General features: G+C 41.9%; 1 protein-coding gene across 10 annotated transcripts in view; it reads left to right on the forward strand.

Annotated features, from left to right (window-relative positions):
* Positions 1-26,536, forward strand: part of TNIK (TRAF2 and NCK interacting kinase) — a 407,656-nt gene that overhangs the window by 362,644 nt on the left and 18,476 nt on the right. For 5 of the 10 annotated variants that reach the window (XM_027541136.1, XM_027541120.1, XM_027541085.1 and 2 more), the window contains 6 exons: positions 4,689-4,873; positions 13,168-13,297; positions 21,403-21,567; positions 24,997-25,108; positions 25,325-25,411; positions 25,918-26,088. In XM_027541136.1, the coding sequence (XP_027396937.1) occupies positions 4,689-4,873; positions 13,168-13,297; positions 21,403-21,567; positions 24,997-25,108; positions 25,325-25,411; positions 25,918-26,088 (850 nt within the window). The remainder of the gene's footprint in view (positions 1-4,688; positions 4,874-13,167; positions 13,298-21,402; positions 21,568-24,996; positions 25,109-25,324; positions 25,412-25,917; positions 26,089-26,536) is intronic. The other 5 variants (XM_027541165.1, XM_027541100.1, XM_027541127.1 and 2 more) reach the window with 2 other exon arrangements.

The raw sequence follows: 26,536 nt of genomic DNA on the forward strand, positions 1-26,536 counted from the left end.
TATCAACCTTCTCCCACACAGTTCTGGTGCTCAGGCTACCAATAAAATAGTTGTGTGTGCGCACAACTCAAGGTTTCCTCTTAGGAGTCCAGAAATTGGCTTGGAGGTGGCTGTCGTGAGGGAAAGGACTCTCATGGATTTCGTCTGGTTAACCCAGGCTATTTGGGGCTTTTAAAAATTGCTTTATTTATTTCAGGATACTCTAGCACATTGATGCAGAGATACTCTAGCACATAGGCAGAGATGAGAGGTAGGAAACAAGAGGGATAAGTAATTGAGAGGATGTAAGCCGTGCACCAAAATCTTAGAGCGATAGATGATTGGGAAAAGCCCTCAAGGTGATTCTTATAACTCTATCCTTGAGTATCGCTGATCCCAAGCACTGAAATATGGGATTCCTTGGTTCTACATCACCTGGTGGTCCTCAGCGAGGAATGACTATCCCCCAGCTGCCCTCCTCTTAGGAGACCTTTGCAAAGTCTAGAGTCAGTTTGGGGGACCTTCCCTGGTGTCTCAGCAGTAAAGAATCTGCCTGCCAGTGCAGGAGACATGGGTTAAATCCCTGAATCAGGAACATTCCCTGGAGGAGGAAATGGCAACTCACTCCAGTATTCTTGTCTGAAAAATCCCATAGACAGAGGAGCCTGGCGGGCTACAGTACCTGGGGTTGCAAAGAGTTGGACACAACTGAGTATGCACGAGAGTCAGTTTTGATTGTCTCAAGTCACAAGGACATGGGAAGCAGTGCTATTGGCATGTTGTGTGTGGAGCAGAAAGATGCTGCTAAGCGTCCTACAACGCACAGGAAAATAACCTGCGATAGAGAATTACCACCCCAAATGTCAATGGTGCCGCAATGGAAAAAACTTAACTCTCTCCCCTGTCTTCATTCCTAGGTTTTGATATGGCTTCTCCAGTCTCCAGTGACTGATGTGCCATGTAGATAACCCAAGATTGAAATGAGCACTCTGAAAATGCCAAGGACATAATTGCTTCTTATTGCTAATTTAATGGTTTGAGTTCTTATAAAAGTCAGTCTGGGAGAGAGTCCATTCACTTGGCATTCCTTCCTAATGCAGTATGAGATTGTGCAGAGTAGTCTGATTATTGAATACACCTTCCAAAATAAATACTCTTTTCACTTTAGCACAATTAAACAGATGTCATGAAGATTAGATACAAAAGCAAACACTGGCTTTACCAGCATTTTTTTCGTTAGTATGTAGAAATCGGACAATTGGCAGAGCACACATATAGATTGGACAGAACTGGAACAATAACAGGTGTCCAAACCTTTTTTTCCCCAGTTGAAGATACTGACGACAAGTGACCTCCCCAAGTCATATCTTCACACTTCCTAAAAATGAAATAATTATTTTAAAATGTAAAGAAAAGACCAAGACTTCCCTGGTGGTCCAGTCGTTGACAATCTGCCTTCCAGTGCAAGGGATGTGGGTTTTATCCCTGGGAACTAAGATCCCACATGCCTCAGGGCAACAAAGAGCCTGCATGCTCTAACAAGGAGTCAGCACAGCCAAAAATAAAAATAAGTACATTTTAAAGGAAAGACCAACTTTAAAACTTTTAACTAGTATTTTAATTGTTTAAAAAATTGAACTGATTTTCATAAACTATATTGTTTTAAAAAAGATACCTAAAAGAGCACCTTTTAAAGCAGGGTATGCATAATTGTCAGATTAAGTAAACTTTTTTGAAAGAAAAATTATACCAAACTGATTCTAAAAAGTGTTGCATAAAAGAAATGTTTCGGTAACAACCCCTTAACTATCTGTACTCTGTAGTCAGAAAACTTACCCTTTTGCCCTTCTTTTTCAGTTATATATTCTCAAATATTTTCATAGTAAATAGCACCCTTTTTCTCTTTTTTTAATACTTTTTAGCTCCAGGCTTGTGACAGTCAAGCAAAAAATTACCACAAAAACTCATTACATGGAGAAAATGGGTATTGTCAGAAAATAAAACGTACGAAAATGGATCTGAACCCAATGGTGTCAATTTTAGATCATGTTTGTTTCCTATAACTTTACTATTGTAAGTTTCTCCAGGATAGATGAATAAGGAACAAATCTTCAACTAAACGTATAGACTATGGGCAATGGAAGATTAAATTTTTTTTTGGCTGGAGTGTTAGTTTCGAGTTACCCATTATTGTTACCGTGGGATTTTTATATATGTCTCACCCACCATGCTATTACCAATTAAACTTAAAAGGAAATTGCAATTATTTGCAATGCTTCAGGAAAAATAACATTTTAATAACACAGAAACCAAAAAAAAAAACCTCTAATTAAAAGTGAAATTATAAAGCATGTCAGAGCTTTAAAGTGTTCCTAAATACAGTGTTTGGAGAAATTTAGGTCATTTTAACAGTTGAGAGTTTCTTTAAATCAGTGAGCTTTGGACCAGCTAAATGTTTCTAAATAGTTTTGATTTTTTAAAATCTTAATTGTCTTGTTTGGAAACGTCAGCAATAAGGAAAACCAACCCATGGGGAAAATGAATTATTAATTTAAATAAATAAAAGTTAGTATTATTATATTTTATTCAGAATTATTGACATTAGAAATAAACTCTTTTAAACCATATTCTCTCTTTAAGTTACAATAAAAAGTTTTAATAAGTACATTTTAAATACTAGATATAGTCTTTGATGAGACATAACAGGGTCCTAACAGAGAACAAAATAAATGTATCCAATTTTTTATTATTTTATTGGTTTAGAGGATTACAATGTCCTTTTTCATTAATTGCCTTAACAAATATCTAAACTGTATTTTCTCAGTGTGCTCAAGGGTATAATACCCTTCATTTCTCCTCAATTTGGTAAACATTGGCAATTGTTAAGAGGAAATAAGAGGTAAAAAGCTGAAATCTGAATATTAGCGTTTTGAATTTTGGCTCATTGCCAAAGAAACCGATAATAAATTTACATAAAATTCTATGCCATAATTTTTCTCCTCATTAATGGTGTACACTATATTCAAACATCTTTTGAGTCTTTTTAATACAATTTTGTTTCCATTTTCATGGATGGGATAAATCTTTCCACTGAGTGAGGCCGTGGCTCTATGCATGTGTGTAAAAGCCCAGGGAGCATGTTGGTGTGGAAAATGCACAATTTGAATTTTCAGAAGCTTCCCTTTTCCAAGGGCTTCCATTCAAATGACTACAGAGCAAATGTTGAAGTTGTCATTGCTGTCCCTTTGATTTTTATGAAATTAGAAATAAATTCTTCACTTAGCTTCCTAAATTTTGACCATGAAAAACATGAACCATCTTCTGCCCTTAGTCTTAACCAATATATCAATGCCTGACATACAGGCAACAGTAAAGAAACAGGATGATCTGTTGTCTTCTCAAAATAAAATTATATGTATAATTTACTTACACATATTTATCACAGTTTTTCTTCTAACCTACTAGGATAGATGATCAGATGTTATTTACATCATCTGTATTACTCTGACCTTACATCAGACAAATTGGACAGATGCATTTTTGGATTAAAATAAAGAGAGAATATGGCCTTAAGAAAACTGTGGGATTTAGTATTTTCAAATGAGTTTCTTTCTCCCCAATGCCCTGTCTCTCACTGAATGCTCTGATTCCCACATGGGTCACTAATATAGGGAGAAATGGTAAGACTGATGTCAAATTGCTTTCTCTTGATGTGCATGCTGTGTGCCAAGGGCAGTTTAACCCATGTAAATAGAGCGGCCACGCTTTTGCAGAACTGCTTCCCTCTGCATTGCTCTGAAAGCATGTAAATTAAGAGGTAGTCAGATCTTCAGCACACTGCCTGCCATGTGCCTGGTGACTAAATACCACCTCATCACATCCATAAGGCTAAAGGTTTCATCATACTCATGGAAACCTGAAATTTTACCTCTTCCTTTTGGCATTTGCACATTCATTTCTGTATTCTCTGCCAGGATTTCTGCCAGTTGACTGCAATTTAAAACAAAAGAAACTGAAACACCTATCATTCTAGAAAAGAATTCTTTTTCTGTTTGTTTTTGTTTGTTTGTTGTTTTATTTTGTTGTTCCTCTTGATGAACTCAGCTCTGTGGCTATCACTTTCAGTGGCACTGGGCTTTGGGGTGGGCCATTTTTTGACATGGTGCCTCGGCTCTCCAGGGAATGATGACACACCAAATGAGTCATTTAGTAGCTGGAACCTTGGGAATTGCTCTGTTCTGTGACTGATGCTAGATTTTGGTACAGTAGCAATCATAATGAGGAAGAGGCCATGACTGTGGCTCGGGCAGCGATCCTGAAATACTGGGAAATTGTTTCTCATCTTGTGTATTTTCCCATTAACTCTGAGGGTGGGTGACCAACTTCACCTTCCCAAAATGAACCCAGAGTCTGTATATATGTGTGCACACACAGCACACAGACACATATATACATGTGCAGATTCAGAACCCAGCAGTCTCAGTCTAGTCAAGCAATTGGTTGTAAACAAAGTTTAAATTTATTTCATCTTTCTTTTCTAGTCTCTCCACGCTACAAACATTGTTTTCTTGGTTTCATGCAGTAACTATGTTTGTAATGGTTCTATAGAGAGCTTTTTTTCTTTTTTTTTCTTGTTGCTTAAGCTTGCTAAGAGATAGTGTTTTGCTCATATTTATGTCATATCTGCTGGACAAACTTTTCTTTTGTAGGATCTGACGGCATTGGCCAAAGAATTAAGAGAACTTCGGATTGAAGAAACAAACCGCCCACTGAAGAAGGTAACAGATTACTCCTCCTCCAGTGAGGAGTCAGAAAGCAGTGATGAAGAGGAGGAAGATGGAGAGAGTGAGACCCAGGATGGGACGGTGGCTGTCAGCGACATACCCAGACTGATGTAAGAGACCTGCTTTTTCATTGTAGGCCAGGAGGAGTTAGGTTTCCAAAACAAGAAGACAAATGTGAAATATGGGTCTCTGGCAGGATCAGTTGACTTTGGGGATTAACATACTTTTTAGAGCATCGTTGTACATTCACCCCTTCTCCCTAGATATAGTAACTTAGAATATGTAGTGTTTCAAGGATTGCATATACTTTATTAGGCTGTTATGAGGCTGACTGTCCCTTGTCTGATGCTCTGTTGGTGCTTGTCATCTCAGGGCAAATGATATTGATAGTCAGACCCTAAAACTGAAGAGCGGAGTTATAGGCAATAACATTTCAAGGTTAACATTGATAACATGAGTCATATATTTCACCATCACCACCACCACGAAGGTGGGTGGAATGCAGGAGACAGCATGGGTTAGCATCCCAGCAAAAGCCTACAGTGAAACCTCCAAGAGTTTGACTTAAATACATTCCTGTTAGGATTTTCTACTTCATCTTCTCCATTGTCTCTTTTATGTGATCCTTTTTGCTGTCTGACTTCACCACATACACTCTTCTTTTTTAGATGCCTATAGCTACCTAGCTTTCCCTTAGTATTTGCAGTCTTTCCTTCTTCTCTTTTTTTAGTGAAGAGGGACTCCCTTTTTCTCACTGGAATGGATCCTTTTACAAAAGAACCCTTCCCCTTCCCCTTTACTTGCCCAGTTCAAACAATCATTTATACAAGCACACTCACATACGTCTCTTGTTTCCTCCCTCAAATAAACACAAGACGCCTAGCTCGGGTTTGCTATAACTTTGATAAAGAGTGGTGCTAACTTTTCCACCTTCATTCCTCTTCGTTTCCATTTCTTTGGCTCAGCTTCTACATTGGTCATCACACCACATTTATTCCCTGTAGAGAAGATGCCATTTCAGGCCACAGATGACTGTCCTGTTCAGCAGAGACTGGAGAGACAGGGCCAACTGGTCTGCTGGAAATGTCATCCATTGATTAACAATCCTGATGTACAAGCAGTTCTGAAAGACAAATCCAATTATCGTAGCTGAAAAATCCATGCTTGTTATTTTACTGCTGATTACCCCATTATTGACAGACATAAGTATTCTAAAATATGACATTTGGAAACAGATTACTTTAAATTGCTTTTTTAACAGCAAATAAAATTGTTCTAGAGGCAAAATCACTAATCCAGAACGTTCCTGCAAAATATGCTGGTCCTTTCAGTTTTTGTCTTGACTCAGCGTTGATTCATTCTTCTACCAGATGTTTGAATTGCCTTTCAGCACTGCGCACACAACTCTGAGGGTGGATTTAAGGTTGATAAAATGTCCACTATGTTAGACCCCATACTTTGAGATATTCAAAGTATTGAGAGGGCTTTGAGACATTCAAGAAGTGTGTACATGAATTCTGCTTTCCAAAAGTTTACGTTCTAGTTGGGGCTTTCCTGGTAGCTCAGACAGTTAAGAATCCACCTGCAATGCAGGAGACCCAGGTTCAGTCCCTGGGTTGGGAAGATCCCCTGGAGAAGAGAATGGCTACCCACTCAAGTATTCTTGCCTGGAGAATCCCATGGACAAAGGAGCCTGGTGGGCTCCTACAGTCCACGTGGTCACGAAGAGTAGGCAAGAGACATAATTATACATGGAAAACTTCAGAGTAGTATAAATAGTTGGAAGAATAACCAAGGACCACCTTGGTAGAGATGTTAAATCTCATTGGGTTTTTAAGCCTCCTGTCATACTTTGTAAGGCTGTTAATGGTGTTTATCCTCATATCTCTAGAGGCAAACCCATCTCTTTGTGGGTAGAAACACCCACCTTTCTAAAATTGCCTAGATGTACCCTGCTGCGCTATGCCTCCTCTGCTATCTGCATACTCTTGTCACTTTAGAGATTACCTATCAGAGCCTAGTCCATGAGGTAGAGCCTGTGCTGACATCCGTGTTGCATGGTGTCTTCTATGTATACCTGCCACTTCATGGAGCGCAGGATACACATTGCTGCGCTGAACTGAACTTGTGTATCCTGGCTTTAAAGCATTTATAGCCTAATCCAGAGGAAAGACGTGTACACAAATAACTATCATCAAGGAGGAAAGGAAAACGCAGTGATACTAGGATCCCAGGCAGGATGCTTGGGCAGGGGTGGGGCGGGGCAGGGGGTGGGGGGCACGTAAGGTGCAGGGGCCGAGCGGGAGAATTGAAGTAAAGGCACAGAAGGTTAAGTTTGGTGGAAATACAGCTGGTGTAAAGGGGAAAGGTCTGGACTAGTGAAGCCAGACCAAGAAGTGTGCACTTGGTCATGTAGCCAGCAGGGAACCATGGAAGGTGTCCTGAGCTGGGGAGTGATGTTGTTGGTGCCATGTTTGAGAGAAATCGTTTCACCAAGGTGATTTGGAAAAACAGACTAGATACTGGTAAAGGCATTTAGAGAACTTATTATTGTATTCCTCAGAAGTAATAAATAGGCTATCATTGAATGCTTGTAGTGGAGGTAAAACTTAATGGGGCTTTTGAAGAATTGGTAAATTTTAGGCAAATTGACACGATTGTCCATTAAAGAACACTTAAAATAGTTAACTACATGTGAAACACACTTAGAGAAAAAACAGGATACAGATGTGTGTATGTGTATTTTATTTGCTAAATATAGACATTTTTGTGAATATAAAATATATACACTGTGTTCTCCTGTAGAATGAATAAGTTGTATGTTTAAAAAACTTCTTACTATTAAAAAATCCATTGTTTCTTCAGGAGTAAGACATTTCTGAGGTAGACTGCTTCTCACATTCTTATCACTTTTATTTTCTACTCTTAAGATAAACCTTCACATTTCATACTGTGTGTTTTGGGAGCAAAAAATTAAAATCTATTGCAACACAGTTCACTACCATGAAGTGTACACTAAAGAGCTTTTCAGAAATGGAGCCCCACCATTCCAACAAGCAGCTGTAGATACTGATGTGCAAAACAGTGACTTCTATGTACAATATTGACTTCATATTAGTAGTATGTGATGTAACCTATAAGACTGCACATAACAAAGACTGAGTTCCGTAACTAACCAACTGCACTATTTCCCAGTGCCTCAAGCCTAGGAAAATAATGAGTGAGGGGAAATTGTAATAGCAGGTACCTCCAGACTAAGCTGGGCTTCCCAGGTGGTACTGTGGTGAAGAACCTGCCTGCCAGTGCAGGAGACATAAGAGACATGGGTTCGATCCCTGGGTCAGGAAGATCCCCTGGAGGAGGGCAAGGCAACCTACTCCAGTATTCTTGCCACAATAACCCTGTGGACAGAGGAACCTGATAGGCTACGGTCCATGGGGATCACAAAAGAGTTGGACATGACTGAAGCAACTTAGTATGCACACATACACTGAATCATACTACTGTAAGGGGTTCTCATATATATGCCCAATTTTATGATGTTGTTGCTATTTAGTCACTTAGTCATGTCCAACTCTTTTGCAACCCCATGGACTGTAGCCCACCAGGCTCCTCTGTCCATGGGATTTCCCAGGCAAGTAGGTTGCCATTCCTTTTCCAGGAGATCTTCCCGATCCAGGGATCTAACCCAAGTCTCCTTCATTAGCAGGCAAATTCTTTACCACTGAGCCACCAGGGAAGCCAGTTTTATGGTGAGCACTCACTATTTTTATAATCAGGAAAATAATAAAAGCATTATAAGCTAAGAAGGAAGGAATGATACCATGTTAGCTGATCGGCATCAGCCCAAGCAAGCGAAGAGACAGCCATGTATATCAGCATCTTCCCTTGTGGGCTTCCCTTATGGCTCAGCTGGTAGAGAAGCCACCTGCAATGCAGGAGACCTGGGTTCAGTCCCTGGGTTGGGAAGATCCCCTGAAGAAGGGAAATGCTACCCACTCCAGTATTCTGGCCTGGAGAATTCCATGAACTGTATAGTCCATAGGGTCACAAAGAGTTGGACACGACTGAGCGATTTTCACTTTCACTTTCACTCAGGTACCATTTCATGCTTTAGATGTACATGTGGAGTGCAGTCTTCATCATTAGGACCATCTGTGTCTGTCATAGCCCTTGAGTTTTGTACAGTCTCATAAAATGCAGTCTGGACAATGAAAGCCATGTCTCATGTCCCCTCTTTCCCATCCTCACTAGAAAGCCATGGATCTGGCCCCGTTCACCCCCGGGGCTATTGTTGTGCCCCGCCGCCCGCCCACCTGCCACCCTCTGTGCCTTCCTGTCCAGTGCTGAGGCTCTGGACTGTTGGAGAAGCGTGACTGTGGTTGTGCTGTCTGCCTAACGCCTTACAACAAAGAGTTCTTTCCACTCCTGGGGCCATGACACAGCATATGCTGCAGCCAAACCGACCTCCTCGTTTCCAAATGCCTTGCCCTTCCCCAGTGGAATGGCCACATTCTCACATCCTGCCTTGCTTTGGAATATCTGCATCATGTTTTTATGCTCTTCCAGATGCTAATCTCTTTAGTTTCAGGATTGTGTCTTCTTCAGCTTGTATATCTACTACCCAGTGCCAAACTGAGGGCCTTTCATGTAGCAGGTGTTCAATTAATGTATATTGAAATTGAATTAAATCAATACCTGCAGGAACACTTTGACAAATCCAATTAGAGGAAATTATTGTTCTAGACATGTGGCCTAATTACAGTAAATTTTCTATAGTTTTCCTTCTAATTAGTTGATGTGTTTTATTTTTTACAGTCTTTATAGAAATTCAGACAACTGCTTGTTCCTACCCAGACTCTGTATCAGAAAAATAATTGTTAGAACAGAGGATCTTTTTTTAACTCTAAGCTGTTATAGTTGTTTGAGCCTCGGTGTTTTTAAACCATTGCTTTTTAAAATTATTTTATTAATAGTAAAGTATTTTTAGAACAATTTTTGATTTATAGAAAAATTAAGAAAATAGTAGGTGTCCATGTTATTCCTCTAGCCTCCCACCCCTCTCCTGCACAGTTTTCCATTTTCCCTATCATTAACATTGTAGCAGTTTATATAGAGTGAAGCAGAGTACTGGGGATCAGTAGCATCTTAAGAGGAACTTATGAAGAGATCAGACATTAAATGAATGTCAAAAAAAAAATCAAAAAAAAAAAAAATAAATAAATGAATGAATGTCAAAGAGATCATTCATTAAATGAATGAATGAATTTCTAAGGGGTTGATAAAGATTGACGTGGCAGAGTTGGGAGCTTGGAGCAATAATAGAAACGTACAGGGACAGAATTTAAAGGACAGCCGGGGGTGGGGGTAAGAAGGACAGAAGGAAGTGACCAACAGTGACAGACACAGCGAGAAGTCTTCTACGATTTAAAAATGTTTTCAGTCCCTGAAACATGAACTACAGGCTGCACTTTGCCTTTTAAAAATAAATGTAGAGAGAGGTGCTTTGGAGCATACAGAAATTTATGTGAATTTTCATCATCAAAAGCAATGATCTTATATCAGACTACATGTTAACAGAAAAATTAATGGTGTGGACCATTAATACATGACACACTGAATGAGCAGATATATACAGAAATTTGCAATACAGCAGACAAATCCTGCATAATAGAATAGCCGTTCTAAGAGGAATTGATCACCATTTTAGAAGACTGACTAAGTAAGAATTATTGGCATCCTTTAGTTAGTCTATAAGGAATATTACTAGTAGAACTAGTGTAGAATAAAATTCAAAACAGCCCAAACTGATCAACATTAAAGTTTATCATTAAATGAAGCAGTTCTGGCTCATAAAATTGACCCAGGAAGAAATAGTCACAGAAAAATACTCCATGAAGTGTAAAACCGACAGTGGTTAACACTCTACACTGTAAAATTTGCTATTGATTGAAAATTGAAAAAAAAAAAAAAAAAGAAAATTGACAGATAAATCTTAATAAAATTTTCATCTTTAAATTGTTCCAGGAAAAATTGGACCTGTTAGAAGTAGTGACCACAGAAGCTTTGGAAAGATTATACAGACAAAGAAGCTGATTGGTGTATCATATCTTTGCCATAATATCTGCATAGAAAACAGTTGGAACCAGTGAAGGCAATTTTACTAAAATTATGATGAAAATACAAAAATTGGGGAAGAGTTTAACTGAGATATGTAAAAAATTAAGTAAGGAATTGTCTTACTGGAAAGAGCCCTAGGAAGTACTTTTTTCATGAAAATTCATCCATATTGAGATATTTCTGATTAAAATGTTTGGACTTCCCTGGTGGCTCAGATGATAAAGCATCTGCCTACAATGCAGGAGACCGGGGTTCAATCCCTGGGTTGGGAACACCTCCTGGAGAAGGAAATCACAACCCCCTGTAGTATTCTTGCCTGGAAAATCCCATGGATGGAGGAGCCTGGTAGACTACAGTCCATGGGGTTGCAAAGAGTCGGACACAACTGAGTGAGTTCACTTTCACTTTTCAGAATCAGAACATCATCAGAATAAAGAAGATAAGTGGAGGCAAAATATCCTTAATATTTGAATTCAGGTGGGACTCTGTAATGGTGATAGAGAACTTGATTGTATGGTGTCAAGCTGGTGGTGGCCACCAGGCCAGTCTAGCCTCTGACAGTGGCAGAGAGTGCCTGAGTGACAAAGGAAAGTGCCTCCCTTCCTAGGAAGCTTTGGCTCTTGATAAATGCTTAATTTACTGACTTACTTGTCATATCATCTTGAAGAAAAAATACAAGATAAAACAGATTTTCAAATAAATGAGTAAAGAAATCATAGTTATGCGAATTATTCTGATATACCAATCTAGCAATACACCAGGAATTCATTACATCAATTTCTTTTTCCGTATCTCTGTAACACTATTAATAGCTCCTTCCTGGGAGTGAAATATTAAAAATACTTCTTTGAAATTTCTTCCCAAACACATTAATTCTAACCCATATCTAGATGTATTTAATTCAGAATTCAGCCTCAGTATAAAAGAGAGTTAGCTGCACAGTAGGGTCACAATAGGTCCAGCATTGAAAACTGAAGTCCTGCAGGTGCCCACATCACCTGTCTGGTCCTCGGTTTCCCACAGTGCTTTGGTCTGTGCCAGGGACCACAGCAAGCATCCGTGTCTGCTCTCAGAGCATATGTCAAGATCCAATTCCCTTCTTCCACTGTATCTTAAATAGAAGAGCAAGAAAAAAAACTGAAATAAATATACCACAGTGTAAGGTAATTACAGAGATTTTTTAAAGTACTGGATGTTCTTGAGTTAAACAGCCTCGTTAATGGATGCCTTGTACACCAGAATGCTCTTCATAGATATTTATTCTCTATAAAACAGTGTAAATCCTATTTATCAAATGATTATTTTTATACTCCTATGCTGTGCTAAGTTCTGTCCTGGATACTGGGTATTTAGGGATGAGCAAAAAGTCAAGAATTCTGCCCTCACAAGCATCTTTTCTAATGAGAAAAAAGAAAACTGGAAGAGTCAGAAAGATCTAGAATTGCAAATCGTGATGAGGACTATTAAAGTAAAAGGATGCAGAGCAAGAAGAGGAGCTGGTGGGATAAGATGTGGATGGCTGGTGAGAGACGTCTTCTCTGGGAAAATATCGGTTAAGACGAAATCAGATGGATGATAGGGAACCAGCCAAGTGGGGTAGAAGAGAGCTTTCCAGGCAGAGGAGACAGCATGTACAAAATTTAGGGTGTCCGCTGGTCAGAGAGGAGTAGGGAGGACTGGGAGATCTTGCAGAGCCCAGTTGCTTACGCTGGCTAACAGGCAGAGAGGAGGACCATTAGGAAGAAGACAAGGGACACTGGAAGTGGGACCCCAGTTCAAGCATCCTTGCAGTATTAAAGATTAAAGTGGAATGTACTTGAGGCCACTGATCTGTACACTTAAATTTTATGTTCTATCTACTTTACTACAATAAAATATATTACTGTGGACAGGAAACAGATGTTCCCCAAGCATTTGTTTGTTCAGTTGCTAAATCATGTCCGACTCTTTGCGACCCCAGGAACCACAGCACACTAGGCTTTCCTGTCCTTCACCATCTCCTGGAGTTTGCTCAAACTCATGTCCATTGAGTCAGTGATGCCATCCAGCCACCTCATCCTCTGTCATCCCCTTCTCCTCCTGCCTTCAATCTTTCCCAGCATCAAGGTCTTTTCCAATGAGTTGGCTCTTCACATCAGGTAGCCAAAGCATTAGAGCTTCAGCATCAGTCCTTCCAATGAATATTCAGGGTTGATTTCCTTTAAGATTGACTGGTTTGATCTCCTTGCTGTCCAAGGGACTCTCAAACATACACTGTCATGAATACTGTTCCTTCCTATTTCAGACCCACAGGAGCCCCCGGGAGCGCTGAACAGTACAATGTGGGAATGGTCGGCACACACGCGCTGGAGACCTCTCATGCAGATACTTTCGGCAGCAGTATTTCAAGAGAAGGAACCTTGATGATAAGAGAAGTAAGTTGGTATAAAAACTGTATAGAAGTGTATTTCTTAATTTGTTTTTATATTAGAGCTTTCACAGAGGATGCTTACAGCATGTATTTTACGGAATGAAGGGTGGGGGAGGGAGAAGGGCCCATGTTTCTAAATGGTTGAGTGATTTTAATTGTCCACCTTCTTTCCCACATCCTTCCGAGCTTTTGCAGTGTGACTTAATCACATTAGTCCAGATTCTTCAGTGGAAGCCATGCAAATTCGAATATAGCATTTGGAAACCCAGATGTTTCCTAGCACAGGAAAACAGAAACGAATGGTTATTCAGATAGCATCAGTGGCCTTGCTGTGCCTCCTTCATCCCACTCCAGGTTTTATCTTTGTGCATTTTATGTAGAAAATGCTCTCTGGTTCCAAAAATGGTGATATCATCTTACCCAGTTAAATGAAGTTAAAAGACTGTTAAGCTGTCCTGGTGAAAGAACAAAGAAATAACCAGATGTACGTTAAAAAAAAAAAGCACCTTATCATTTTGAGTAATTTTGCTTTTTTAAACTCTAGGAGCGTTATTTTGGAGGGGCAGGGGTCACACATTTCCTTTCACCTGCCCCTCCAGCGTGCAGTGCTTCCCCATTGTATCTGTGCTGACCAGAAAGGCCTGGACATGTTAGGATCCATCTTTTCTCATTTTTCACTCCATCATCACTGTGTGAGTTTATCAGCAGGTCTTTTCTTAGAAGGAAATTAGTGGCTGGTGACGCTGTGCAAAGTTACTTGACCTCTCCCTGCAGCCGTTTTGTCATCTATAAAATTTCGTAAATAATACTAAATGACTCACAAGATGACTGGGAGGATTCAATGAGCTAATTGCCTCAGTTCAGTCGCTCAGTCGTGTCCGACTCTTTGCGACCCTATGAATCACAGCACGCCAGGCCTCCCTGTCCATCACCAGCTCTGGGAGTTCACTCAAACTCATGTCCATCAAGTTGGTGATGCCATCCAGCCATCTCATCCTCTGGTGTCCCCTTCTCCTCCTCCCCCCAATCCCTCCCAGCATCAGGGTCTTTTCCAAGGAGTCAACTCTTCGCATGAGGTGGCCAAAGTATTGGAGTTTTAGCTTCAGCATCAGTCCTCCCAATGAACACCCAGGACTGATCTCCTTTAGAACGGACTGGTTGGATCTCCTTGCAGTCCAAGGGACTCTCAAGAGTCTTCTCCAACACCACAGTTCAAAAGCATCACTTCTTCGGTGCTCAGTTTTCTTCACAGTCCAACTCTCACATCCATACATAACCACAGGAAAAACCATAGCCTTAACTAGACAGACCTTTGTTGGCAAAGTAATATCTCTGCTTTTCATTATGCTGTCTAGGTTGGTCACAACTTTCCTTCCAAGGAGTAAGCGTTTTTTAATTTCATGGCTGCAGTCACCATCTGCAGTGATTTGGGAGCCCAAAAAAATAAAGTCAGCCACTGTTTCCATTGTTTCCCCATCTATTTGCCATGAAGTGATGGGACCAGATGCCATGATCTTCGTTTTCTGAATGTTGAGCTTTAAGCCAACTTTGTCACTCTCCTCTGTCACTCTCATCAAGAGGCTTTTTAGTTCCTCTTCACTTTCTGCCATAAGGGTGGTGTCATCTGCATATCTGAGGTTATTGATATTTCTCCCAGCAATCTTGATTCCAGCTTGTGCTTCTTCCAGACCAGCGTTTCTCATGATGTACTCTGCATATAAGTTAAATAAGCAGGGTGACAATATACAGCCTTGACGTACTCCTTTTCCTATTTGGAACCAGTCTGTTGTTCCATGTCCCGTTCTAACTGTTGCTTCCTGACCTGCATAAAGGTTTCTCAAGAGGCAGGTCAGGTGGTCTGGTATTCCCATCTCTTTCAGAATTTTCCACAGTTTCTTGTGATCCACACAGTCAAAGGCTTTGGCATAGTCAATAAAGCAGAAATAGATGTTTTTCTGGAACTGTCTTGCTTTTTCAATGATCCAATGGATGTTGGCAATTTGATCTCTGGTTCCTCTGCCTTTTCTAAAACCAGCTTGAACATCAGGAGGTTCACGGTTCACATATTGCTGAAGCCTGGCTTGGAGAATTTTGAGCATTACTTTACTAGCGTGTGAGATGAGTGCAATTGTGTGGTAGTTTGAGCATTCTTTGGCATTGCCTTTCTTTGGGATTGGAATGAAAACTAACCTTTGGCCTGTGGCCACTGCTGAGTTTTCCAAATTTGCTGGCATATTGAATGCAGCACTTTCACAGCATCATCGTTCCTCCCCATGGAAAAGAAATGCAAAAAAGCAAAATGGCTGTCTGAGGAAGCCTTACAAATAGCTGTGAAAAGAAGAGAAGCGAAAAGCAAAGGAGAAAGGGAAAGATAGAAGCATCTGAATGCAGAGTTCCAAAGAATAGCAAGGAGAGATAAGAAAGCCTTCCTCAGCGATCAATGCAAAGAAATAGAAGAAAACAACAGAATGGGAAAAACTAGAGATCTCTTCAAGAAAATTAGAGATACCAAGGGAGCGTTTCATGCAAAGATGGGCTCGATAAAGGACAGAAATGGTATAGACCTAACAGAAGCAGAAGATATTAAGAAGAGGTGGCAAGAATGCACAGAAGAACTGTACAAAAAAGAACTTCACGACCCAGATAATCACGATGGTGTGATCACTGACCTAGAGCCAGACATCCTGGAATGTGAAGTCAAGCTAATTGCCTAGAAGCATCCAATAAATGTTACCTATTTTACTTCAGTTTCTCCACAGCATCAGGCTCTACTTTTACTTGCTATCACTTCCCACTCTTCCTTTCTGAAACATAAACACATATCATCTGTCATTCCCGTTCTTTAGCCAGGATTGATTAGAAAACACTAACCACAAGCTTTACTCTCCAAAAAGGCAAAGGGCATCTCATTTTTGTAAGAAAGAAAGGAACCGTAGTTTTAGGATGAATAAGGCCTTTGAAATAATGATGAGCAGTAAAGCTATAACTGGAAGACTAGTTCGCAAAGCAGATTTCTAGAATTTCATTTTATGGCCTTGCTGAATATTTCAAGTAGACTTTAAAGAGCCCTTTCACGGAAGCCTGGAATGAAAAATGGACTTGGCTGCTGAAGTTGACATTGTGTCGTGCTGGCATATAAATCTCCTTGCGTGGTAAATGGATAATTTCAGTGGAAGTGTAGAGGGCTTTTCTCACTAGACCCCGTCACCAGGGAAAACATAAGGGGAAATGTTCTGGAATGAGTTACTCTCTGACTCCAAATTAAAGGACTCCAATTTCTAATGTGGTTTCAGATTTGCTGGAACCTTTAGGACAAAGTCAATACCTTGACATGGTTATTTGGAGCCACATTTTGAGCTCAGTCACCAATCAAATGGCTCCGTAATATTTAAAGCATTCCAACACTACGACCGCAGCCAGTCACCTTGAAAATTGTGTTCACCAGTGTTGTATATAAGTTTGATCTATTGAGGACCCTATAATTTTTTTGTCCTCTAGATTTCTAAATTCTACGCTTTCCAAACACAGGCTTGTAAAATAACAACCTGAGTTGGAATCCATTTAAAATGTGTGTATTAAAAAGATAAATACAAATTAAAGTGTGACCAAGAGAATAAGAAAGTAGAAACTGTTAATGGTTCAGTTCCATAAGATGAACGTCAAGGAGAATCACTCAACTCAGACTTCCCTAGTGGTCTAGTGGTTAAGAATCCACCTGTCAATGCAGGGGGCACAGGTTCGATCCCTGGTCTGGGAAGATCCCACATGCCACAGAGCAACTAAGCCCGTGTGCCACAACTACTGAGTCTATGCTCTAGAGCCCTTGAGCTGAAACTACTGAGCCCAGACGCTGTAGAGCCCATGCTCTGCAACAAGAGAAGCCACTACAATGAGAAGCCTGCATATCTCAACTAGAAAGTAGGCCCCGCTCTCCGTAACTAGAAAAAACGCTGCACAGCACAGAAGACCCAGCGAGTTCAAAAATAATTTTTTTTTAAGAGAATCACTCAGCTCATCCTTCTCATAGGAGTGGATGAAATGGTTCTATAGGAATGCACTGGCTCCCCTGTCCATGGTCCTGTCGGAGACACAAATCCCCCTTGTAGCACACACTGCTGCCTTGCTGGTCTACCTTTCCCTCGCCTACAACCCCATAGGACCTTTCTTTACTCACTCTCTAGAACACCACCACACCATGTATCATCTGCCATTTTGTCCACGGCGGAGCATCTGCTGAAAGAGCTATTCTTATTCACAGCCCACTCTTCACCCCAAAGACCCCTGGGGCCTGGCTCAGCTTCCCTTCCTCCTAGAAGCCTCTTCATGGGCCTCTGTCCACAGCACCTTCCTCATTACCCAGCTGGTATCTCTCCAAGGTCTGTTCATACCCTGAACCAGGATACTGGCTTACCCATGAAACTGTTTGGGTTATAAGTAATAGTAAAAAAAAAAAAAAAAATCCACTTACAACAGCTCAAGAAAACAAGGCAGGGGACTTCCCTGCGGGTCCAGTAGCTAAGACTCTGCACTCCCAGTGCAGGGGGTCCAGGTTTGATCCCTGGGTAGGGAACTAGATCCCATGTGCCCCAAGTAAGAGTTTGCACACCACAGCGAAAATCCCGAGTGCTACAACTAAGACCAGGCACAGCCAAATTTATAAAGTAAATTTAAAAAAGGAAAATAAAGGCTGAGCAGGTATCAAAGATTGGGGAATAAGGATTCAGAGGTATTTCCTAGAAGGAATCAAAAGCAGAGAATGAGTTGGGACCCTGAGTAGAGTTAGAATCAGAAACTGCAAAGGGATGAGGAGCTCAGGCAGCTTCTCACGGGCTGGTCTCCGGCCCTCTTGCCGCCTGGCTCTTTTTATCCTTATCTCTGTCCCTCCACTTTCTCCCTTGTTCTCTCTCTCCACATACCAGGTTTCTCTTCTGCAACCTTGTGCTCTGACCTCTCCCTACCACACCCCCCACCAACACTGCAAGGTGTTCACCACATCCCAGTTCAGATGCCCAACAGAGACTGACTGGTATCTCTCAGACTAACTGGAAATTCCAATGGGAGTCTGGTTGTAGTTAGCTCAGGTGTCCTGGTCCATTCGATCAGCTGTGGCCAAGAGCAGAGCCACCCAGGACAGCAGTGGCCAGAGCACCCAGGCTCTACCATAACACCTGGATTTCACCACTTACAGCCCATGTCACTCAGGGCAAGTTAATTGAATTCTTTACACTGAAGTTTTTCCATCTGTAAAAGAGATGATGGAAACTAGCTCCTGGTGGTACTGTAAGGATATGGACCTAAAGTGTTTAGCACAGTACCCGGCATATACGGATACTCAGAACACTCCAGTGCCCACCCCATGGCACTAGTGAGCACATGAAGAGTTAGTTAGGACTCTTTTAATGAAATCATAAAGGACAGAGCTGCTGGTCATTTATCTTCATGTTCCCAGCAGAATGCATGGCACACAGAAGGTGTTTAATTCTAAGAGGGTGCTGGTTGAATGCACAAAAGGGTGATGACTCAGAGTGGGAAGATTCAGGGGTCATTGCTGAATTCCTTCAGGCTTCTCAGTGTCTGCACCATTTCCCCTGTGAGACTCTTCCAGTCTTTCTTTTATAACTAGTATGTCTACATTGAGTTTTGGCTTGAGACGGAACGCTGCTGATCCAAGAGAGACCACAAAACTCTAAAGAGACAGTGCATGATTTATGCTACTCGGAAGTTGTGCAGAAAACTGTGAAAAGCTTTTCAGCATTCCAACAGAAGGTGGCAGGACGGAGGAGCTGCCCAGGACACATAAAATAGGAGACGATAAAGTAAATTAGAACTGAACCCCTTAAATGTCATTTAACAGATGAGATGTTCAGATGAGCACTGTGACAAAATGAGTCCAGCAAATGCCCCTCTCCTGATCAGTCATGGGCCAGGAACACTGTGCCAAGAGACACGGAGGACACTAAAGCTTTCCAGCTATTTCTCAAGCTTCCTGGCGACATCAATTACATGCACCCCTTCAGGAACTTGGGAGTCTTTCGTCTTCCCCCAAAAGGGCCTCCTTTCACTTCAGCCAGAGGCAGGTGCAGAGCTTTAATTGCAAAACCAGGACAGGCTCCGGAAAGAAGGAGCACCAACCCTTGCCCACGCCAGGCCCAAACAAGGCAGGGAGGGTACCTGCCGTGCTCCTCATCGAGTCCTTCATGTTCAGCAAAATGCTCCACACTTAGTGGATATTCAGAAATGTCAGTCAAATGAATGAAAAAAAGAAAAGTCAAAGAAGGGAATCATTACTCAAATTAGGTCTCCTATAAGAAACCTCGGTGAGCCAGCCACATAAATGTTAAGTTAGAAAGTACAGTCCTGGACAGGACTACAGTGTGGCCACTGGCTTTCTGGGAGCAGAATTTTCTTGCAACTCTGTGTTGCTTTTCTAAAATTTTTGGGAGGAGGCTTTGCCCTCCAGGGCAATGATTTCCAACCTGTTAAGTTATGCAGCCCTGTCAGTAAGACATCCAGGGAATGCCACATAATACAGTGCATTTATTTATTTGCAAATCATGCATTTGTCCTTTGGCACTAACATAGTATATATATTATAAAGTACCTTTAAAGGACATTGAAAAGGGGAAATTACAGGCCACCCTTCCCTTCGTGACTGCATTTATGCTGAGTCAGCACAGTCTTTCTCAGCTGTCCTGGGAAGGGGGAGAGAGGAGACGGGTAGGCTGGTGGGTGGAGGGGACAGTGGGGAGTGGTACAAGGACCTAACCGGAAATGGGAGGGATCTCCCAGGTCTTAGTGGGGAAGTTTGGGCCCCTGCCAGGACTGACCCAGCTGATAACTTAGTGACCCAGAGTCACTCCCTCGTTCCCAGACCTTTGAGGAAGACTTTTATTGGAGCACAGATTCCTCAAGGGCCTGACTGGTGCAGGCAGAAGGACCCCAGCTTGCCCAGTCCAAAGCTGGAGGGGCATCCAGCCAAAGCAGACACATGGCCAGGCTCTGCTGCCTTCATCATCTTGGGCTGTGTGATCTTGGACTGCTTATTTAACATCTCTGAACTACAGTTAATAAATGAAATAATATTTGTGTGGGGGGGAATGGATGCTATAAACAGTACTTCAGATGCAGGGCTGGTCATGATGACTTCATTTTTTGGAAAAGTTGTATTGGAGTATAGTTGATTTACTATGTTGTGTTAGTTTCACAACGCTTTGTGTAGCAAAGTGAATCAGTTATACATATAAATATATCCACTCTTTTTTTCTTCAGATTCTCTTCCCATTTAGGCCATTACAGAGTATTGAGTAGAGTTACCTGTGCTATGCAGTAGGTCATTATTTGTTATGTATTCTATATAAAGTCATGTGTAAATGTCATTCTCAGTCTCTCAATTATCCCTCCCCCATCATTTCCCCTGGTAACCATAAGTTTGTTTTCTACATCTGAGAGTTGATTTCTTTTTTTTTTTTTTTAACCAGTTCCTGGCACAAGGCACCATAGTTGCTTACTGAGAGATTCAACATTAGTGATAGTGGATGTAAAGCCTTATTTTCAAATTATCTTTAGATTGCTTCCTTATTTTCTTTGTAACTCCCATCAGCTATGATTAGTTAATCATTGGTTTGACCTCACAGCTGACCAAGAACCCTGTGAGTTGGGAATCATCTCTGCATTTTCTAGAGTATCCTAGGCATGGATTATTAATGTTATCTCAGACTACTGCTTCTCTTCAGAGATGTTTTAGGTCAGGTTATTGTTTTTTATTTATGTCATTGTAACCTCGTGATGTGATCTGGTATGCACACAGACACACTGCAGAAGAGGAACATCATGTGTGTTCCCCCCCAGCCCTGCTCCGCAGTTCACCTGTGGCATTATTATCTTCCCACAGGGCACCCCCACATCATATGTGCCCCCTGACTGCCCCTCGTGCAGGAGTATAATGCCCTAGGGTCAGTCCGTGTACTAAATAGTAGCAACCTTAACCTTTCTCTTACATGAAACTGAAACCTGAGTGTCTTCCCACACCCCAGTGGGACGGTTTACAGGCCACTGTGCCTGTGCTGTGTGAGGGATGATGTCACTCTTTGTGTGTTGTGCGCCCCCCAGCCGTCGGGAGAGAAGAAGCGATCTGGCCACAGTGACAGCAATGGCTTTGCCGGCCACATCAACCTCCCGGACCTGGTACAGCAGAGCCATTCCCCTGCGGGGACCCCCACCGAGGGCCTGGGGCGCGTCTCCACCCACCCCCAGGAAATGGACGCCGGGACTGAAGTAGGTGCTGGGTAGGAGCCACAACAGCTCTGTTCTCATTTGGAGATTCTGAGACCCCGGTCTCCTCAAGAAGGAGGTTTTGACAAGCTCCCAGAAACCTATTTGGTTGGGTTCTGCAGGCTTCCCAGGTGGCCCAATGACAAAGAATCCACCTGCAAATGCAGGAGACCCAGGTTCGATTCCTGGGTCGGGAAGATGCCCTGGAGAAGGGAATGGCTACCTACTCCAGTATTCTTGCCTAGAGAATCTCCATAGACAGAGGAGCTTGGCAGGCTACAGACCATGGGGTCTCAAACATTTGGACATAACTGAGCGACTGAGCACACATAACTACTTATGCATATACTCAAGTGGAGGCAGTGTTAGAAGCAGAGCAGTGAAAAGTTCACAGGTAGCAGCTCAACCAATACCTGTTTTTACAGATGAGAATACTGAGGCTCAGAGAGGTTAAGTACCTTGCCCAAGGCACACAGCTGGTTTGTGACAGACCTGGGACCAGAACTGGGACCTCAGTCTCTCAGCTGGTAAAGAATCCACCTGCAATGGAGGAGACCCCAGTTTGATTCCTGGGTCAGGAAGGTCCCCTGAAGAAGGGATAGGCTATTGACTCCAATATTCTTGAGCGTCCCTGGTGGCTCAGCTGGTAAAGAATCTACTGCAATGCAGAAGACCTGGGTTCGATCCTTGGGTTGGGAAGATCCCCTGGAGGAGGACATGGCAACCCACTCCAGTACTCTTGCCTGGGGAAACCCCGTGGACAGAGGAACGTGGAGGGCTGCAGTCCATAGGGTCGCAAAGAGTCAGACATGACTGAGAGACTAAGCATATCTCTTAGGCTAGGGATGAAAACTTCAGCCTGTAGAGATTCCAAGGCCAATAACTGAGGTTCATATTTACATTAACTTAGTCAAACTAAATTTGACTTAGATGAAATAAGGTTGAAATTATTTGTTTATGAAAAGTAGATACATTCTCAAAGTGTTCATCTTCCTAAACTCTAAATCGCTCAAGAAAGGGAGAAATGGGATATTATCTTTCCTCCACAGAAAGGAGTCTGGGAAAAAAGCCAAAATAAAAGCAGACTGTTAGGCAGTGCTTGTGCATGTCCTTGACCGAGCAGGTTGGATGAGGTCATGCTGCTTGGTCATGTTTCACGAATGAATAGTCCTGTGAATCACCATAGACTCTGCTGCTGCTGCTGCTAAGTCACTTAAGTCATGTCCGACTCTTGTGACCCCAGAGACGGTAGCCCACCAGGCTCCCCCGTTCCTGGGATTCTCCAGGCACGAACACTGGAATGGGTTGCCATTTCCTTCTCCAAGGCATGAAAGTGAAAACTGAAAGTGAAGTTGCTCAGTCGTGTCCGACTCCTAGCGACCCCATGGACTGCAGCCTACCAGGCTCCTCCGTCCATGGGATTTTCCAGGCAAGAGTACTGGAATGGGTTGCTATTTCCTTCTCCATAGACTCTACATGTATTTATATAGCATATGCACTGCTGTTTTTGATGTTGTCCAAACGCTGAGTTTTTATAATGCACCATTTGGATTCGAAAGTTATAGAGCAGATGAACTTTATTTGTTGCAGGGAAAAGAACACAGAGCATTCTATTAATATTACAGCTTCATGCACCGTGGACAGGTTTTTCCTATCTGAATACCTCTTTGGGTACCAGGGAGGATTCTGTGTGGTTGGACTCTGCTTAAAATTCTGCTGCTTCCCCAGCTCTAAGTGGGAATGTTGGTACTTGCCACACCTCCTTCACAGACTTCTAAAGATTGAAGGAGAGGATGTCTGTGAAAGTGCTCTGTTTGGGAGGGGGAATCCTACCTTGTGAAGGATGAAATGGTTTGGATTCATAACATGAAGGGGAAATCTTGAATCAGATTGGGCTTTTGTGGTTTTCTCTTCATGTGTTTAGGGGTTTTGGGATACAGGTTTTATTTTTACATAAAACCTTTTTAAAAAATGAAAACTTAAAGACATTTATCCCCCCAAAAGATGTTTCTTGTGTTCATGTTTGAGGTTTATATTTACATTAATTAGAGGAGCCTGGTGGGCTGCAGTCCATGGGGTCGCTAAGAGTCGGACACGACTGAGTGACTTCACTTTCACTTTTCACTTTCACACATTGGAGAAGGAAATAGCAACCCACTCCAGTGTTCTTGCCTGGAGAATCCCAGAGATGGGGGAGCCTGGTGGGTTGCCGTCTATGGGGTTGCACAGAGTCGGACACGACCGAAGCGGCTTAGCAGCAGCAGCAGCAACAGATGAAATAAGATTGAAGTGATTTGTTTATGAAAAATAAAAATATATACATTCTCAAAGTATTCATCTTCCTAGACTCCAAATCACACAAGAAAGGGAAATCTGTTGGTGATGTTAAAAGGATTTGACAATAAGAGACAAAACAAAGAGATGGTTATTGAAACTCCTTTGGCAAAAGTCAAATGTAGAATATCATGACATGAAGCCTTGAAAGTTTAGTGTTTCCTAGTCTGGTTCTGATTTCATAGTTGAACAGTGCTGTCCAGGCCCCTCAGTTTATTTTTTAAGTAGGCTGTCAAGGTGCCTGCAAGCCTCATATCTTCATGAGGTCCCTAGATAGAGCAAAAAGCATATAAGTATGAGTTGTTTTAAGGAAACCATCATGAGAAGGAAAAAAATCTTTATTCCCTGGAAGAAATTGTCTCTGAATTGCAGATTTTAAGGCTTCTTGAGTCAACACCAGTCCACCTGCATCACCAGGCCAGCATGAAAGGCCTCAAATGGGCCAGGAGGGAGTCGAGTGGCTCGAGTGTCCAGGATGAAGTGCTGCTATGTCCACGTGCTTACTTAACTCATTGCCAATTTGTCTACTTTTCTTAAGACTACTTAGTCAGTGGGAGGTTGCTTTTACTTCGAGAGAGTGATAATCTTTCTGTCTCCACAGCTATCTTACCAGATAGTAAGGTACCACATGTGGCACATAATGTCATTTGCTCGCTGCAGCTCTTGCAGTCTGATAATTCACGAACTCCTACCAAGATCTAGTGGTTAGTAAGGAACCAATACCAGGAAAAGCTAGAGAGAGAAGCACACACTTTGAGTTGGTGGTTAGGGTGTATACAGTTGGATAGTTTGAAGAGTCTCTAGTAAGCTTCCCCTCTGGCTCAGCTGGTAAAGAATCTGGCTGCAGTGTGGGAGACCTGGGTTCAATCTCTAGGTTGAGAAGATCTCCTGGAGAAGGTGAAGGCTACCCACTCCAGTATTCTGGCCTGGAGAATTTTATGGACTATACAGTTTATGGGGTCACAAAGAGTTGGACACAACTGAGCGACTTTCACTTTCACTTACTAATTTTAAAGCCCAAGCAGAGTATTGTTAGCGTTGTTGGTTGCTGTGGTATTTACCTATCTGCTCTTCTTAATCTTCTTGCTTATTGACTAGTATGGCCTGGGGAGCAGCACCAAAGCCTCCTTCACCCCCTTTGTGGACCCCAGGGTATACCAGACATCTCCCACTGATGAAGATGAAGAGGATGAGGAATCATCAGCTGCGGGTAAGCTAGAAGTCCCCGATATTTTAGAAACAGCTTGCTTTTCCGTTCTGATATGGCCTGATAAAAAAAATTAATTCTTCATTCAGTAGTTTAGCCATTAACTGCTTAGGCCCTATCTTAAAAGGAAGACTTTTAATTTTTTTATCGGATTCCTCAAAGTTCTGGGTTTTTTTGGTTTTTTTTTTTTTTTCATCTTTTCTGTTTTGATTCTGGTAGGAACCCAGAGGTATCCAGGGGCCCTGGGAAAAGCTGTTCCTCCGAGATCTCCAAACTCACCACCTATTTCTCAAAAGCAGTTTCTGGGTACAATGCTGTGCACGCCATAGATACTTAATAAATGCGTGTTGAGTTGTGTTGAGTTCTAGGTGTGTGCTTCCCACTGCAAAAGTCCGGCTGATTTAGAGGAGAGTCTTGCTTTCTAGAATTCTGCAACTCACTAATCATCAGACTCACCTTAGTCCAGTTTGTCGATGGATAATGTGGCATTTCAAAAAGTAATCTTTCCTGCCTATATTACAGGAGATGGGGATGGTATATTTAATTTTATGAGATGAATATTAATTCCCCCAACTGCTCAAGTAGTGTCTATAAACCTGTTTTACTAATAGATAAAATACTGCTTTTATGAATGACTTGTACTTGATTCTACTAAAAAAAGTGTAAAATATTTATAGTTTCAGCATTTCTTTGCCTTTACTATAAAGCACACTAAACAAGGAAAAATCCTAGTGTTTTGAAGCCCCTTCTCCATGTCTCCATTGGTTTATATTTCAAGATGCCACTGATTTCTTTGATTCTTTTTCTCAAAGCTCTGTTTACTAGCGAACTTCTTAGGCAAGAACAGGCCAAACTAAATGAAGCAAGAAAGATTTCAGTGGTAAATGTAAACCCAACCAACATTCGGCCTCATAGCGACACACCGGAGATCAGAAAATATAAGAAGCGATTCAATTCAGAAATACTTTGTGCAGCTCTGTGGGGTAAGTTGGTGCTTGTAACATTCATTAATGGATTGAAGAGGAATCTTACCATCAGAAGACTGTTGATTCAGTCATGGGTGTTAGAGTCCTGACTTGGGACTGTCTTGGGCTCAAGAAAGATCAAGAGCAATTTTATATTTAGAAAGAACTGATATACTCAGGATAACAGAAGGAGATCCAAAATGATCTTGTCGCACAACAGGGATGGGCTGAAACCAGCAACAGATGTAGCTCCCACTCAGTACTCACCTACCATGTGCCCACAGTGTGAGCATATGTGAAAGGTGAGAGGACCAGGAACCACTGCATGAATATGAGCGGGGTGAAGCTTGGCGAAGTCTCAAGGGGGATTTACCGAGAGAGCCAAGAAAAGGGTGGGTGTCACAGGAAAGGAATAAAGGCAGATTGTGCTGGCTTTACAGCCATGCCTCAGGCTCCTCTCAAGAAC

This window comes from Bos indicus x Bos taurus, chromosome 1 (assembly GCF_003369695.1).
Source record: "Bos indicus x Bos taurus breed Angus x Brahman F1 hybrid chromosome 1, Bos_hybrid_MaternalHap_v2.0, whole genome shotgun sequence".
NCBI lineage: Eukaryota > Metazoa > Chordata > Mammalia > Artiodactyla > Bovidae > Bos > Bos indicus x Bos taurus.